Source organism: Eurosta solidaginis, chromosome 4, assembly GCF_040869045.1.
Source record: "Eurosta solidaginis isolate ZX-2024a chromosome 4, ASM4086904v1, whole genome shotgun sequence".
Classification (NCBI taxonomy): Eukaryota; Metazoa; Arthropoda; class Insecta; order Diptera; family Tephritidae; genus Eurosta; species Eurosta solidaginis.
Genome location: NC_090322.1, coordinates 182268614 through 182287224, shown reverse-complemented (window position 1 = coordinate 182287224; position 18611 = coordinate 182268614). Strand labels below are relative to the sequence as shown.

Genomic DNA, 18611 nt, shown 5'->3' with positions numbered 1-18611 from the left:
ATCCTTTTCAACCTGATCCTCCTCCTCTGCTTCCTTAGGCGGATTCCTATAAGAATATTTTCCTAACCTAAGCATCATCTTTCATTCGCATAACATGGCCTAACCAGTGAAGCCACTGCGTTTTAATTCGCTGCACTACGTTGATGGCGGCGTTAAACTCGCAAAGCATATCATTAAATCTTCTTCGTAAATCTTTCGGAGAACTTTTTTCTCGTACACTCCCAGAGTCGTATCATTAGATGCTGTCAGCTTTGTTGAGAGAAGACTTTACTTTTCAATTGGCTACTTCGTTCAATGTAGCATTTATTGGGAAGAGTCATTCCTCGCTGGATTTAAAGGTCGATGCCTTTAAATATTTCGAAATTATGGCTGTCAACGGTGGTGTGGTTGCCAAGGCGCAAATGAGCTGACTCTTCGTTTGATGACAGCAGATACTCGTTCACCATCAAACCCATATTTTTCACTAGGTAAGCAGCTATCAATGCTTGCAATGGCACCCTAAATATGATGTTTAAGAATCGAGCGGTCTCTGGTTCAGTTTCCGAAAAAACTTGACAGGATAAATCTCCGGTAGTCTATGCAGCTATCTTAAAATTAAAAAACAAAAACCGGCTTAGTGTAGTGGGAGGACATATATTTAGTATTATCAATCATTTAAAAGTTTAAGCAGAAGTGTTTATTTCACAAGATGTATGCGGCTTTAATAGGTTTTGGTTACATAAACGTGTATGTGATGAGGAAGTCAAAGCGATATGAAATAAAAATGCATACATACATAGGTAGACATGCTCAAGGTTTACAATGGTCATGCTTTCGATAGCTGGCCTTTCTCACCATTTCAACTAATTCAACATCTGATGTGGTGGAATGTTCTCGCTGGACGCATATTTAAACGGATGTTTGACAGCGAACACACACACAAACTGCCTTTACATTTATTTTGTAACATTTCACTTTTGTTTTGTTTAAACAATTTTGGTTTTATTAGAAAGGAAACTACTATGTTTTTAAAGCGGAACAAAGGTAAATATTTAAAAGTTAAATTTCGAGTAAGATATATTTCAATCGGGGTACTCGTTGCTGATTTATTGCTGTGTAAACTGTAATTTTTTTATTTTTTACCGACTTGTCACGCCCCCATTATAGATGCCTTCAAGCAATATTGGAATTAACAATCCAACATACATAGCTAAGCTTTAAATAGCAAAAACCCGTTTTCAAATCGGAGCTTTCAAAGCGGAGTTATTATATTAAATCAACAGTACCTGGGCGACCGAGCTTTGCTCGGCAATCTTCGAGTATGCCGCATAACATACTTTGTTCTACATGTCATCATTAATCAAAGTCAACTTTTTTTATATGTACATATATTATATACTTTTACTTACCAATATTTGATTTCCTTAAATATAGATTTCAAAAACATATCAAACACTAACCGCAAAATGAACTGGAATGAAAAATTTGAAATGGGTAATTCCAGCCTATAGTATAAGGGATTGTTATGACAATTAGTGAAATCGAGAGCTAAGTTATTTAGGTGCGCCGAATTATTAATTTCAAAAATTTTTTTAGTTATACACTATGAAAGTAACACAATTTTATTACATTCAAAAAACTTGTAAATTTCACGAATGACAACTATCAGTTAGTTAAATTAAATTTCAACTTACTTCCCTAAGCGCCATCTGTTGGTAAGTAGTTAAATGGTTAGATGTCGTTTTCAAATTTAACATATGACTCTAGTGTTCAACGGTGAGATGTCTTTTTGCTATGGAGAGATATCTTTCTAATAGTAAACTGTGAGAAATTGCAATTATTCATTTCATATTTGCCAAAAATATGAATTTAAATATATTTTGCTAGAATTGTCCACGGTGCCTTGATATTGCATTTAAATTTTATTAGCGTGTGTGAAATTAAGAAATTTAAGTCGAATCGTGTGTAAAACTTTTTTACGTAGATTTTTAACTTTAATGTTCTCCTTTAAAGCTTTAATAGAATATGAGTAAGTAGAGTACTATTTCGTCTAACTACCCCAACCCTAAATAGCAACCCTACTCAAAAATGTCCCTATTGTAATGCGGAGTGAAATACCTTTCGTTTGATACGCATACCGGCATATCTCGTGGGATTTTTTAAATTTCGAATAGGTGGCAACCCTACTCAAAAATGTCCCTATTGTAATGAGGAGTGAAATACCTTTCGTTTGATACCCATATCGGCATATCTCATGCAATTTTTTTTAATTTCGAATAGGTGGCAACCCTAAATGAAAACCCTACTCAAAATGTCCCTATTGTAAGGCGCAGTCAAATACCTTTCGTTTGATACGCATATCGGCATATCTCATGCAATTGTATTTTAATTTCGAATAGGTGGCAACCCTAAATGGCAACCCTACTCAAAAATGTCCCTATTGTAATGCGTAGTGATACCCATATCGGCATATCTTATGCAATTTTTTTTAATTTCGAATAGGTGGCAACGTTGTGAAACATTCTGATTGGCAACACCTAGGTAGAAAGTCTTAGAAGGTGATACATTATCTCTGTGCCACATTTCATTTAAATCGAATATACAAGAATTGATCGTTTAAAGTTATAAGAATTAACAACTTAAGTTTATAAGATGTACATCTATAAATCTTATAAAATAAAGTCGCTAAATGCCATATATGCACATAACTTCACACAGAATGCTCCGATTTTAAAACGGTTTTTTGCATTTGAAAGCTTAGCTACGTGAGATGGCACAGTTAATATAATTTGAAGATATATGTTATAGGGGCGTGGCAAATTGCCAAAATGTAGTAAAAAATCATAAAATTTTTGTTTACACAGCTATAACTCATAAACGGATGGATGGATTTAAAAAATTCTACTTTTCAGTAAAACTTTGAAATATTTACCTGCGATCTGCATCAAAAAATACTTGATTCCTTTCTTATATCAGCCAAATTGTTTAAACAAAAGTAACATTTTTATCAAAAAATGCGTATGTGTGTTTGTTCGCCTTGAACTGTCCGCGCGAATTGCTTTTGAGTGAGGCTTGATGCGACACATACGTACATATGTACATAGCATTCGCTGCGTTATTTAAATTCGGGCGTTGGTTTATAGGCATGTATGAATGTACATATGTATGTATTTTCATATCATATCAGCTTGACATAGGTGTGTACATACATATTTATGTAACATAAATGGTTAAGAATACATACATCTATTGAAAAATAATCTTTCGTTAAAAATATTAAACATTTCCTTAAAATTCTTCAAAAAAGTTTTATTTTTTGGTATTTTTGCATGTATCACTATCACTACATATTATAAAACAAAGTCGGTTTTTCCGTCCTATGTCCCTTTGAATGCTTAAACCTTAAAAACTACGCAACGGATTTTCATGCGCTTTTTTTTTAATAGATTAGATTGTATAATAACATCCATTAAGTAGTGGAGAAATACTGTTATTTTTGAAGTTTCTAATGTGATGTATATATGTACATATAAAATAAAAAAGATTATATTTTAAAATAAAAACTTTTTTTTTATTAAACGATCTTGCACGATCCAGCTTAAATTTTTAACTTCAAATTCAATTCAAGTCTTTCAAAACATACAATAGAAAAATTCATTGCATACTGATTTACACTTTAATGAGTAAGAACAGTTACAGTAGGTGCCTATTTCTTTAATATAGCCAAAAAGCCAACAATGATCATTAACTACTCCCCCTTCAAATCTATAGCGTCCTCGTTTAGATACTATAAATTTCAAGCTTCTTTCAAAATCATTTAAAAAAAATAATATCGGATATATTGGCTATATCTCTGTTATTTACATCAAGAAAAAATAAGCCTCTTAACCGGTTAAGCCAATTATGGATGAAGGAACAGTAATTCAAACATATAATTTCAAACATCATTAACTCAAACAACATTGTTAGCAAATAAAACAATAACCAAAATTGATCATTTAAAAGTTTAATAACATTTTCCAACTAAAATTTACCGAAGATTGCTTTTATGAATTTTTTTCCATCAATTATCACTGTTGTACCAAGATCCCTTTCAACAACCTTCTCAAGAAAAATTTTATCAAACTTATTCCCAAGTCGCTTGTTTCTTTTAACAAAAACAATATCTCCAGGTGCATAGCTTTTCATCTTCCTATTGCAATTAACCCTTCTTAAGTTTATTTCCTGAGCCTTTAACAACCGTTCCCGAACCTTACTCAGTTCTTCATCTAAGCCGTTATGAAGTATTTGAATTGGTTTAGCATTTACTGTAGAATGAATACTATTGTTGTATTTATTAGTCGCAAGCAATATGATATCAATGGTATCAGTCAATTTTTGTTGTTCCTTGACACATCGCGATATTTCCATTAGTGTTGAATGAAATCTCTCCACTTGACCGTTAGATTCACTATGCAAAGTAGGAATAAAAAATTGATCTACTGAAAAATTATCTCTCAATAAATTTTTAATTACATTCGACTGAAATGACTTTTCATTGTCCGAAACAATTGTCTTTGTACCGTCAAATACCAATAACATTTCAAGCAATGCATTTTTTTACATCCAATATAGATCGGGATGCAATCGGTTTAACAAGGGCAAACTTTGAAAATTTATCTATACATGTTAGAAAATACTGCCTATTTGTCATGAAAATATCAAGATGTAAAATTTCTCCTGGATAATTAGGTACCGGTGTTTTACGAATTTCTAAATTAGCCGGTTTACGCTGATATTTATTTTCTAAGCAAATTTTGCAATTTTCTATAATTGTCTTTAAATCTTTCTTAATATCTGGGAAAAAATATTTACTAGAAATTTGTTTGAAATTCTCTATCAAACAACGGTGAGCACGATTGTGTTCAGTAGTAACAGTTTCAAGTTGGTCATTTCTGTTTGTCAAATCAATCACAATTGATTCAGTGTGTCGAAATTTAATTCCTGGAAAGGAGGTAATAATATAATTTTGAATTTCTGCTAAAATGTCTAAATCACAGTGAATGGCATTAGTAACACTTGGATTAACAATATCTTTTAAACATCGAACTAAATTTTTAATTGTATCATAACAAATAGTATGCCGAAAATAGTTTTTAAAAAAAATCTTTGTTGTCTTTGTTAACGAAGGCCCTCTTGACAATACCAATTGATTTTTAAATTGGTTTACAGGGGATTTAACACTTCTAATAACATCACTTAAAGAATCTTCACTGTGTGCTGTATTAACGGAGGTACTATGATTATGAATGAACTGTCGCGAAAGAGCATCAGCAACTTTATTTTCTCTCCCTGGTTTGTAGTGAAAAGTTGGAGAAAACTCCTCTACAAATGCACACCCCCTCTTCATTTTTGAGTTAGGATTTTTTTCTGATATTGAAAATATGAGAGGCTGATGGTCGGTAAAAATTTTTATATTTTTAACACCATAAAGGTAATGACGAAGCGTTCTAAGTGCCCAGACAATCGCTAACATTTCACGCTCATTCGTTGCATAATTTTGTTCCGTAGACGAAAGTGTTCGAGATATCATTGTTATAGGTCGATTATTTTGTGACAAAACCGCTCCCAGAGCGTTCGATGATGCATCAGTTGTCAGCTCAAATGGTTTGCTGAAATCTGGATACTGTAGAAGAACGTCCTCGGACGCCATTATTTTTTTTTAATTTTTCAAAGGCAGACGTAGCTTCAAAATCCAATTTCAATTTAATATTCTTGGATCTTTTTGCATCAACATGTCCATTTTCTCCCCTCAAATATTTCGTTCAGCATAGTCTCTAACAAATCTCCTATAATAACCCGCTAAGCCGAGAAAAGAACGCAAGCCACGTAATGTTTCTGGAACTTTATAATTTATAATATCGCGCACTTTATCTGGACAGGTCTGAATACCATGTTGTGAAACTAAAAACCCTAAAAACTCAACATTTGTTTTAAAAAAACGGGATTTTTCTATCGAGACTCTCATTCCACTATTTCCTAACATTTTAAGTATTTTCTCAATATCTTTTATATGGGAATCTTCATCTTTTGAAAAAATTATTATATCGTCAATGTAAACGTGACAAGTTTTTCCTATCTCCTCCCGCAAAACATCATCGATAGCACGCTGAAAAATACTTGGGGCATTTTTAAGCCAAAAGGCAATCGACAAAATTCGTATTTTCCATTATTGACACTAAAAGCCGTTTTTTCTCTATCCTTTTCTCGCAAAATTATTTGATGAAAGCCGAATTTTAAATCAAGTGTTGTAAAGAAGCGTGATTTTCCCAAATTAGATAAAATTACCGAAATATCAGGTATCGGATATCTATCAGCAATTGTTTTCTTATTTAGTTTTCGAAAATCAATAACCATCCTAAGCTTCTGCTTCCCTTCTTCATCCACACTTTTTTTTGTCACAACATGAATTGGTGAATTATATGGAGAGCACGATTTTCTTCTAATGCAATCCTTTAAAAGATCACTTATTTCCTGATTAATAAATTTTGCGGCTGATATTGGGTAAGGATAACTTCGACTAAAGATAGGTTCATCAGTAGAAGTACGTATTGTAGCTTCCACATTCGTATTGTAAGGCAGGGCCCGATTTGGATGTGCAAAAGCGTTTAAATTATTATTTATAATTTCACGAAATTGACTACAAACATTAAAGGGAACAGATTCATCCGCAAGAGAAATAAGATTAACTTGATTACAATGTAGATGCTGAAGCTCTATTTTACCACTTCTGTAGTATAAATATCCAGCTTCTATATCGACTCTTGAATCTATTTCTTTTAAAAAATCATAACCAATAATACCATCAAAAGTGGTTAGACTTTCCAACAAATAAAATATCGAAGTATGGTTTAAAACATTAATTAAACATTTCTTATTTATTAAATTACACCCATTAATTGATTTTAATTTGAAAGGCTTTTCCAAAAATTTAATTCCTTTAAGGTAAGGAAGGTCTTTTACATAATTTTTTGATGTACCAGAATCTATTAAAAAACGTAGCTCCTGACCATTCACCGTTTTTTTTGTAATAAATGGCAGGAGCGACTTCAGTTTAAAAAATTTATTTCCTCATTAAATTTCCCTTTTTCATTATTATCATAAAATCGATCTTCAGTTTCATATTCGTCACAACTTGACTCCTCATAAACTATATCATTTTCTACTGGCATACAATTAACTCTTTGATTTTTAGGTTGTGGTCTCTGAAGTGAGCTAGATGAATCTCTATGTCGCTTAATAACTTCCGGTGGATAAGACAACTGTGGTGGTTGAGTATTGTTAGCCTCATTTTTATTAAAATGATTAATATTGTTTTGTTTGGGTCTAGAACTGCTAAAAGAAGTTTGACGACGGTAAAATGATGATCCAGGATCAACTTCCATTGGAATGGGTTTACTAATAACATTTGAATTTGACGATTTGTTTTGAAAATTTTTATATGGAGCTTCCACTAGCCGAGATCTATTTGGTTTAACCAAATTACCCATGGCAAAAGTATGAGCAAAATCATAACGCTTATGATTTATCTCTAGTTCTTGTGCAACAGCTAATTCTGTTGGAAGGTGCTTTGGTCGCGAAGAAAAAAGAATGTCACAAAGTGGTCGCCTAAGCCCAGAAATGAAAACACGCAAAGCGTTTTCCCTAGCACGCTCATTTAACGTATCTATAACTTCATCACCACTATATGTCATAATTTGCTTATTAATTATGAGTGTCAAATGCTTCTCAACTTCATCATAATAATCTTTAATTTGTAAATCACCTTGCCTAAGAATACTCAACTCATTTTCTAACACATAAATTGGACGTTTATCAGCATAAGTCTGATCAAGCCTGGCAATAATTGCTTTAAAATTTAAAACAGTGTTAAAGGAAGAAAGGGTTGAATTTGCAGAGCCCGTTATTTTGTTTCTTAGAATACCCATGGCAACGTAATATTTTTCAGAACCCTCATTGTAGTATTTTATAGCAAAATTTGCAGAAGAGCGCCATGCTGGATAAGATGAAGGATCGCCATTAAACTCTGGCAAGGACTTTATTAAATCCATACTACAATTTCCAGAGTCTATTAAAGGGTCTATCGCAACGGGTAAATAAGATTCAAAATTTGAAAGTTCTAAACGACCTAAAGCAGACGTTAAACTATTTACTTGAATTTCTAATTCTCTTCTAGCTTGATCGCTTGCTTCTAATTGTGCAGCGAACTCCTGCCTATTTCTCTCATAACTTGATTGGATAATTTCCAAAACCTGTTCTCTCGAGACACTAATTTTATCAACTTTTAAACAAACCACTTGAGGCAAGATTAATAAAATTTGTTATAAATATAATCCGACAAAAGATTATTAAAATGGATCACAGACGGCGGCCACCGTGGTGTGATGGTAGCGTGCTCCGCCCACCACACCGTATGCCCTGGGTTCGCACCCCAGGCAAAGCAACATCAAAATTTTAGAAATAAGGTTTTTAAATTAGAATAAAATTTTTCTAAGCGGGGTCGCCCCTCGGCAGTGTTTGGCAAGCGCTCCGGGTGTATTTCTGCCATGTTAAATGTTATGTTAATGTTAAAAGCTCTCAGTGAAAACTCATCTGCCTTGCAGATGCCGTTCGGAGTCGGCACAAAACATGTAGGTCCCGTCCGGCCAATTTGTAGGGAAAATCAAGAGGAGCACGACGCAAATTGGAAGAGAAGCTCGGCCTTAGATCTCTTCGGAGGTTATCGCGCCTTACATTTATTTATTTTTATTTATCACAGACAAATACTTCCAAAAATTTACGCAACAAATTCACTTGCAATCTTTTGCAGTTTTATATTAAACTTAAAAAAAGTCAATCAATTTTGATTACTTACAGTTTGCTGCTTTTTACTAACTAATAAAATTGGATGTACTTGGAAAGCATGATTCTTAACGATCTTCAAAATATTTTATCAATGAAACATATTTAGGATGTTGAATTCTTTTGACCCTCTATATCAAAATTTTCTGATTACTAAAGCCAAACGTTGATTGATGAATGTTAAGATTTTGACCCTTTTTGTTAGTAATTTAATTGCTGAAGATATGATTCGCAAATGTTGATCAATGGAAACTTTGAATATTGAAAATTGTTGTCTCCTTTATTAATGTTAATGCTGATTGTTGTAGAAATTTTTATCTGAATAAATAAAATTGTTTAAACCAGATAATGTAAATTAATGTGAAGTTTCTTTTTGTTAATAAATTTTAATTTTCGAAAGATGAAGACAAATAACGTTTAGATTGATGTTTTTTTTTTTTTGATTGTTGAAAAATTTTATATTTTCAATGTAATTATCAAATTTGAAAATTGTTGGTATGTATGTTAAAAAAATTCCTCCTCCTTATGAGAATCCTTTGTTGAGCTGATTAGCTTTAGTTGATGAGTTAAAAATTCTTTTTCCTTATAGGAATTGTTGATTGAAGAATTAATCTTTAGTTGTTAATTTTAAAATTCCTCTTCCTTACGGGAATCGTTTATTGAGGTGTTTAGCTGCCAGTTCGCCAAGGATCTATGATCCTTTTATATTGGCTTAAATTTATGGCAGCCCCACGTTGGGCGCCAAATAAAAAATATATTTTAAAATAAAAACTTTTTTTTTATTAAACGATCTTGCACGATCGAGCTTAAATTTTCAACTTCAAATTCAATTCAAGTCTTTCAAAACATACAATAGAAAAATTCATTGCATACTGATTTACAATTTAAAGAGTAAGAACAGTTACAGTAGGTGCCTATTTCTTTAATATAGCCAAGAAGCCAACAATGATTAAATTTATGGCAGCCCCACGTTGGGCGCCAAATAAAAAAGATTATATTTTAAAATAAACACTTTTTTTTATTAAACGATCTTGCACGATCGAGCTTAAATTTTCAACTTCAAATTCAATTCAAGTCTTGCAAAACATACAATAGAAAAATTCATTGCATACTGATTTACAATTTAATGAGTAAGAACAGTTACAGTAGGTGCCTATTTCTTTAATATAGCCAAGAAGCCAACAATGATCATTAACTAAGAGAAAGTGGTGTTAGTTACACTATTTATAACTCAAGAACGGATGAACAGATTTGGCTGAAAATTGGTGGAGGGGTAGCTTAGAACCAGGAGACAGACATAGGATACTTTTTATCCCGTTCTGGATAGGGTCATGAGATCACAACGTGGACCTGGGTAATCCTGGGATAAATAAAAAAAAATAAAAAATCAAATGAAAGCTGTTTATGTGTACTTTAGTACAGGGTAGTTTTCATACCAATTGGTGACTAGGGTCTCGAGATATAGGCCAAAATGTGGACCCGGGTACCCCTAGAATGTGTTTATAGAATATGGATAACAAATGAAAGCTGTTGATGAGTGCTTTAGTACAGGGTGGTTTTCATACCAATTGGTGACTAGGGTCTCGAGATATAGGCCAAAATGTGGACCCGGGTACCCCTAGAATGTGTTTATAGAATATGGATAACAAATGAAAGCTGTTGATGAGTGCTTTAGTACAGGGTAATTTTCATATCTCTTTGTGACTAGGGTCTTGAGATATAGGCCAAAACGTGGACCAGGGTAACACTAGAATGTGTTTTTACATTATGGGTATCAAATGGAAGCTGTTGATGAGTGCTTTAGTGCAGGGTAGTTTTCATACCTATAGGTGACTAGGGTCTCGAGATATAGGCCAAAACGTGGACCAGGGTAACACTAGGATGTGTTTATACATTATGGTTATCAAATTGAAGCTGTTGATGTGTGCTTTAGTACAGAGTAATTTATACCGCTGGGTGACTAGGGTCTCGAGATATAGGCCAAAACGTGGACCCGGATACCCCTAGAATGTGTGTGTAATATGGATATCAAATGAAAGCTGTTGCTCAGAGCTTTAAAGTAATTTTCATTGTGATATTCGATTTAGTCGCATCAACCTGGCAAAACTGATAAATATGCATGGGAAGCCGAAAAAAAGCATGAATTGATAATACCCACATACCTATTTATATATGTCCTATTCGATTTGTCTGAAATTTGGTATATAAATTTGCCTATATTAGGATTTACGATCCTTTTTTCGGGGAAGTAGACCAGAGACGGGCTGGGAATGCGATTAGGACTAGGATTGGGACTGAGACTCGGAGTGGGAATGTAACTCGGAATGGGACTGGAACAAAATACATACCACCCTCTGGGACTGGAAATAAGGGATGAAGAAGAATGGGAAAAACTTGAGAGAAGAGAAAAGAGGGAAGGATAAGGAGACTGAGAAAGAGATATAGTAAGACCAAAATAGAGATAGATGAAGCGAAAAACACGGAGGGAGGAGTGAATAAAAGGATTAAGAAGAAGTGAAGAAGGGAGGGCAGAGTTAGAGAGAAAAAGCTTATTAAAATGTATGCAGGTAGACCAAATTTAGGGCAGAACAACGTCTGACGGGTCTGCTAGTATATGTATATGTTCCGCGTAGGTTAGGTTAGGTTGAACTGCCCGGTCCATGAGGACCTCACCTAGACTAATTGAGTCCGTAGTGTTACCAGAAGTTTGTTTTAACGACCAAACTGAAAACCCTATCAAAAACCAGGACCTATGTTATAAAATAACTCCGTCCTCTTGGCAAATAGTAGAAGCTTCCTAGGACTTAAGCCACTTGCTGCTTCTAGATCTGACAGCTGATCACTCCTGTTAGCTGGAGTCTTAACCTGGCAAGCGCAGGGCACGAGCACAGAACGTGCTCTATCGTCACCTCCTCCAACCCTCACTTCCTACATCTGCTATCACTGACCAAGCCTAATTTAAAGGCATGTGACGCCAGAAGGCAGTGTCCAGTTAGAATACCCGTCATGAGTACAATCCTCTCTTTTTAATGATAGAAGCAACTTTGTTAGTCTAAGGTTGTAAGACCTACACATAATTTTCCACACTTTACAGTACCGCGCTTGAACCCACGCCCTTCCCGCTTGGTCGATCATGTGCACCTCTCGCCTTCTCTTAATCTCGCCCAATCTAATTGGGATGTCTGCGGAGCAAGCTTCAACGAAGACGCACCTTTAAGCTAGTTCATCCGCTTTTTCATTCCCATCTATTTGCATATGTCCTAGGACCCAATATAGATCTATGCTCTTGCCCATCCCGATTCTTTCCAGGGATTGCTTACACTCTAACACGCATTTAGATGCTGTGTTATGCGAGATTATTGCCTTAATTGCTGCTTGACTGTCAATATAAAAGTTAACACGGTTGCAGCTTAAGCTATTCTCTTCCGGGGTTTCTACTGCTTTGGTTACGGCTAATATTTCCGCTTGGAAAACGCTACAGTAATCCGGCAGCCTGTAGGATCTGCTTATTTCCGGACGAGCGCAGTATACCGCAGACCCTACTCCTTCCACTACTTTGGAACCATCGGTGTACACATGTATCGCCTCGTCCGCCATTTGCGCACTCTTGCACCAACCGTCCACATCTATTGTGACCTTAAGATCTCCCTCGAAGCGCAGATAGGGAATCATGTAGTATGTTCGTCTTGCGATTGATGACGCTATACTACTAAAACCATATGGTCGGCGCTCAAGCTGCCCCGAAGCACCGAGCCTGGTTGCGGTCGTTAACGCTTTGTTCTTTGCTACCAGGTCTACAGGTGGGATGTGCAGAATGGCATACAGTGCAGCCGTCGGGGTTGTTTTCAGGGCTCCCGTAATGCTAAGCATCGATAATCTGCATATCCCCTCTAATTTTTTGAGGTATGTTGTTTTTTGTGTGGCTTTCCATCAAACAAGAACTCCATAGTATAGAATAGGGCTTACAATCGCTGTAAAAACCCAATGAGAAGGAGAGGGCGATAAGCCCCACGTACACCCCAGCATTCTTTTACATGCATAGAGTGCCGTTTAGGCTTTCTTCACCCTCTCCTCCACATTGAGCTTCCATGACAGCTCACTGTCTAGGATGATTCCTAGATATTTTGTGCAAGGTTTCTCCTGTAAGGTCATCCCTCCTAATTTAGGCCTGGTCCAATTTGGAACCTTGTACCTCTTTGTAAACAAGACCATATCCGTCTTCTCCGCATTGACTTTCAACCCGACATTAGATGCCCAGGTATGAATATCCCGAAGCGCCCGATCCATCAAAGAACTAATCGTTGGAAAGCACTTTCCACTTATGACAATTGCAACGTCATCTGCGTAAGCCGTAAGTTTTACGGATCCCTCATCGAATCGCCTGAGCAGCTGGTTGATGACCAGCGTCCACAGCAGACGTGATGTTGTTGTTGTTGTTGTTGTTTGGAGAAGCTATATATTGCGCTGGCAACCTGAAGGGTTGCGCTACACAGCCCGTTCAATCTGGTATTTTAGTCGCCTCTTACGACAGGCATACCTACCGCGGGTATATTCTGATCCCCTAACCCGCTGGGGGAGCAGAGGTGATAGCACCCCTCCATGCGGCGTGCCCCTGTCCACTGATTTCGTGGCCTCGTACAATCCCCATTGTGATGTAATCTTCCTGCAATTTAACATGCAGCCGATCCATCTGATTAAGGCGGGATGTGATTTAATGTAATTAAGACCATCCATAATCGCCCATTTAGAAACATTGAAAGCCCCGGCAATGTCCAAGAAGACTCCTAGAGCATACTCCTTATATTCCAGAGATTTCTCTATGCTTATTACCACCCTATGCAATGCGGTGTCTACCGACTTGCTTTTGGTGTACGCATGCTGTGTTGTGGAGAGCAGCTTTTCAGCCACGTTGGACTTTATGTGCACATCTATCAGCCTCTCAAAGGTTTTGAGCAGAAATGATGTTAAGCTAATGGGTCTATAGTCTTTGGGATACACGTGACCGATCTTCCCCGCCTTCCGCGTAGCTTTTTAATATTAATATTTTAAAAAAAATTATTTTTATCATAGGTTATATTTAATAGTTATATTTTTTTCATTATTTCAAAATAAACCCAACAGACCTGCTTGCTTTGAGGAAGCAGCGCCCAAACAACAAAATCAAACCAAGGAAGCATTGAATAATGAATATCAGATCGTTAATCGTTTTGATAACTTTGGCGGCGGTTGGGGCTATTCAGGACACAGCGTAGAGGCTATACGCTTTTCGGCCGATACCGATATAATGATTTGTAAGTATTTAATTTTTAAATGCTCATTCACATTTGAATCTTCAAAACGTTCTCTTTTTTTACTTCAGGCGGTTTCGGCATGTTTGGTGGACGTGGTGAATACACTTGCAAACTGAAACTTTTCGATTTAGGCGTTGACGGGGGCGGTTATGAAAAGGAGGGTACACTTATAAGTGAGACAAAAGAAATACCATTTGAATGCGCGGCGCGTAGTAAGCATCATATTATGGTGCCGAAACCGGTAAATGCAGCAGCAGGACGTTGGTACCTGATATGGGCGCGCATTGCTGGACCATCGTCAGACTGTGGTTCATGCGGCCAGGCTTCAGTCACCACTGAGGATCAAGTTGTCTTCACTTTTAAATCATCGAAAAAGGCTAATAATGGCACTGATATAAATTCAGGTCAAATACCATCAATACTCTATCGTTTGATTACACAAGAATCAAAGCAACCAGGTGTAGCGGTCGATGTGGATCCCGTACAAAAGATATCTAAATCGTTTGCAAATACGGTGAGCAAGGAATGCTTTGAAAGTTTGGTAGTATTGTTGAATTGGTCATGGGAATCGTTCAAAACCAATTTGCATGAACAACGCGATAAAGGGCGTCTACTGCAAGTAAAACAATCATTGTCGTACTTGATTTATGTGAATAAGTCTTGCTTGCGTCTACTGCGTAAATATACAAATGAAATATATCCACAACGGGCGTCATCAGCCACATTTGTTAATACTTTAGCGGCATCCAGCATAGCTAATGCGTTGACTAAGCTGCAGACCCGAAACGGAAAAACTGGTGAAGGTAAAGGTGGGTTTGTGAATTTGTTCTTTTTTAAGTTGACTTTGTGTCCTAGTAAGTTTAAGTTATCATATTTTTACTTTTTGGAGTTCGACATAAGATACATTAGACTCTGACTTTGCCTTTGACATATAAATGTGCCCACCAACATATCCAAAAACAGGCGGAAACTCCGTGCGCCTAATCGTTCGTCCGGTATCAGAACTGCATTTTCAGCGATTGCAGAAGAGAAAGACCTCAAGAGCAAATTCTGTTTGGCACTACCCCTTTGAAACTATTAGCTTCTTTGGACTTTTGCAAGAGGATTTTTATGACACCACAGTTAAGGCATGTGAAATACTTTTCTCTTTTAAGGACTTACAGTGCTGAAATTAGTCACAAACTTCATGTACCATTTCATATTCAAGAAAGGTTTAAAAATATAGATCTTTTTTGTATTAAATTCTCCAGATGATTGGGGGAAGCCTTTAGTTTTAATACCAGTTTGTTTCAAAAAAATAAAATAAGATATTACATATTAAATGTTTTCCCTTTTTATTTCAGATAAAAATTCGAAATCCGCATTGAGCAACTCTGCCTCCACTGTAATTGCTAACAATGTTGCCAAATATTTTGGTGAAATTTCAGCACCTTCAACGGTTGGCGCTACAAATGGTTCGTCTATGACTCGTAAGCCTAATATGGAAAATGTACAACTAGCCGAATGCATTGGTAATGTACGCGCGCTCCTCATTGGGATATTTTGTGATGATGTACTAAAAGATATTTGCAGTGTGAGAGGTAAATTTATAGTATAGTTTTTGTAGATTGTGATAATGTAATATAATACTACGATATTTTAGGCTTCTCTATGGTATTGGAAATACTGGAAGAATGTCACATTAGCTTTGTGGCATGCTTTGATGCATTTTATCCGACTTCATCACTGAAATGGAATTGCTTGTGTGATCTGCTATCTCAAATGGACAAGGTAACAGTCACTATCAGAGTTAAGTTTTTACACACGTTGCTTTTCTTATATTAAACGTAACAGACCCGGCAGACATTGTTCTGCCCTAACTTTTGTTTATCTACATCACGTTCAAAAAGTTATTATCACTTACTGCCCCTCCCTAGCTCTCCTCCCTTTTCCTCAGCCTTTTATCTGCTGCTCCCTCTCCCTTTATCTACATCTGCGTTTTCCTCGTCTTTCTATCTCAACCCATATAGTTCTGATGTATATTGGAACGATTTTCCGTCATCCCTTTTCAAATTTGGTTTCGAGACAAACTGGTTTCGGCGTTGTGCCATCATCAGTGTCGATATCGTTCGAACGAAAGTCGACACTGATGATGACACAACGCCGAAACCGGTTTGTTTCGAAACCAAATTTGACAAGGGATGACGGAAAATCGTTCCACTATACATCATTTATCCCTCCTGTCGGAAAATCAACAAAACAAAGTAAGCCATATAGTTCTCTCTACTTCTCCCCCTCCTCATCCTTCTGTCTCTATCTTTGTCCAACTCGCTTTCTTTCTCAGTCTCCTTTCCTTTCACTATTAAGTATTGTCTTATTGTCTTTATCAATCAATTAAAAGATTTAACGGAAGAGTTTGCTTCAAATCATGTATGCGGCTTTAATCGTTTTTGTTTTGCATGCATGCGTATGTGACGGTGAAGTCAAAACGATATACAATTTATACATACTTATATACGTAGGCAGGTATGCTTTGGCCAGCTGGCCCTTTCACAATATGAATTTATTCAACATCTGCTGTGGTGGAATGCACTCGCTGAACGTTTGAATGCACGTAAGGTTGACAGCAAACAAACACGCATGCTAGCTTAAAAAAAACCGCATTTTGGATAATACAATGTTGGTTATATTAGAAAAGGAATCAGATATTTTTTTAAGCAGAACGAAAGTAAATATTTCAAAGGTTCATTTCAAGTAACAAACATTTCAAACGAGTGATTCGTTGCTCATTTATTGTTGTGTTAATTCCAACTTTCTGATTTTTACCAAATTAAAGCCCCTATTAAAGGTTCCTTCACATTATATCGAAATGAACCATCTCACATAGCGAAGCTTTGAAACATTACTGTCCATCCCATAGATCAATTGATCACACGTATTCTTACTCTCCATCGTTGAGTCGTTAGCGAACCAGCAACGACTAAACACCAAGCTTGGCCGCGACGCTTAGTGTATGCAATACAATGCCCTGTGAGAAGTTTGTTATACTAGAAAATGCCTTTGGCGACTTGCAATGCCTTTTATGTTACAAGTCGTTCAAAGGAGGCTATAGATGTAATATTAAAAGGCATTTCGATTAACCCCCAAAAAAATATAAAAATTTTAGACAAAAAAGCTAGTCCGGTATTATATGAAGAAAGGTGGTTGGCTAAAGTAGAAAATGAGCAAGTTGTCAAGCAATCAAATAGAAAAATGAAAACTGAGCTATCTTCCATGATCAGCTTAGACATTGCTAAGCAAGGCCGGCCTTTTATAGATGGTGTTTTTGTTAAAAACATTTGTCTAAAAATTTTTCAAAAAATGAATCTTGATACAGAATTAGTTAAAAATATACCCATATCCCGTCAAACAGTAGCCCGACGGATTGATGAACTGGGAATACACATTCAATCTGCAATAAAGAAAAAAATTAATGATTGCCAATTTTTTTCTCTGTGCTTGGACGAAACCACCGACATTAATGATTTATGTCAGCTGGCGATATGTGTTCAGACAGTTAACGTAAATTATGAAATAACTGAAACAATGTTTTCTCTTGTTCGACGTAGTAAACGAAAAGGGGTTTTCAGTTTTCGATGCAAACAAATTTGCAGGAGTATGTACGGATGGGGCAAACGTTATGACCGGCAAGAATGAAGGGTTCATAGGCCAATTGAATAAAAATGGAATTTCTGGAAGACATTTTCATTGCATTATTCATCAAGTTGCACTCGCTTCAAAATTTTTAAGCGGTCATCCTGTTATGAAACGTGCAGAACAGATTATCAATGAAATACGGGGAGGGCACCATTCCCTCACCCACAGAAAGTTTGTAAATTTTTTAAAAACAACTTCTGCTCGGCATGATGACCTAAAAATGTTTACAGACATTCGTTGGCTAAGTCATGCTGATTGTCTCAACAGGTTATTTGAGTTGAGGGAAGAAGTTTTGCAATTTCTTGAAATTAATTGTAACGAAGACGCCCTAGTTCGATCTTTAAAAGATGACAATTTTATTTTGGATTTAGTATTTTTGGCTGATGTCTCCTTTTTTTTGAACAATTTAAAGTTTCAAGAAAAGAAACAGGAATGAACGATGCTGTGAAAAAGGTGCATCAATTCCAAACATAACTTCAATCTGGCGATTATACCCATTTTCCGAAAACTTCGGTTATTATTAAGAAACATGCGGGTGTTAAGCCGAGTGATCATATTGCAATTCTCGAAAAATTGTTTAACAATTTTGAAGACAGATTTCAGGATTTTGTTTGTTTTCAACCATTTCTTGACATCTTTGAAAACCCTTTCAAATGCGATATAAGTAAGTATGAATTTGAAATTCAGTCCGAGCTAATCATCTTACGAAGCGAACACACGGAGATAATATTGAATTCTGGAAAAATTTAGAAGAATCATATCCAACATTGAAAATAATATCATTTC

At 35.9% G+C, this 18611-nt stretch overlaps 1 protein-coding gene across 5 annotated transcripts in view; it reads left to right on the top strand.

Annotated features, from left to right (window-relative positions):
* The window catches only part of hiw (highwire), a 376800-nt gene that overhangs the window by 37027 nt on the left and 321162 nt on the right, over positions 1–18611 (top strand). For 3 of the 5 annotated variants that reach the window (XM_067784115.1, XM_067784117.1, XM_067784119.1), the window contains exons 10-13: positions 13981–14150; positions 14219–14959; positions 15494–15730; positions 15793–15920. In XM_067784115.1, coding sequence (XP_067640216.1) covers positions 13981–14150; positions 14219–14959; positions 15494–15730; positions 15793–15920 — 1276 coding nt within the window. The remainder of the gene's footprint in view (positions 1–13980; positions 14151–14218; positions 14960–15493; positions 15731–15792; positions 15921–18611) is intronic. The other 2 variants (XM_067784118.1, XM_067784116.1) reach the window with 2 other exon arrangements.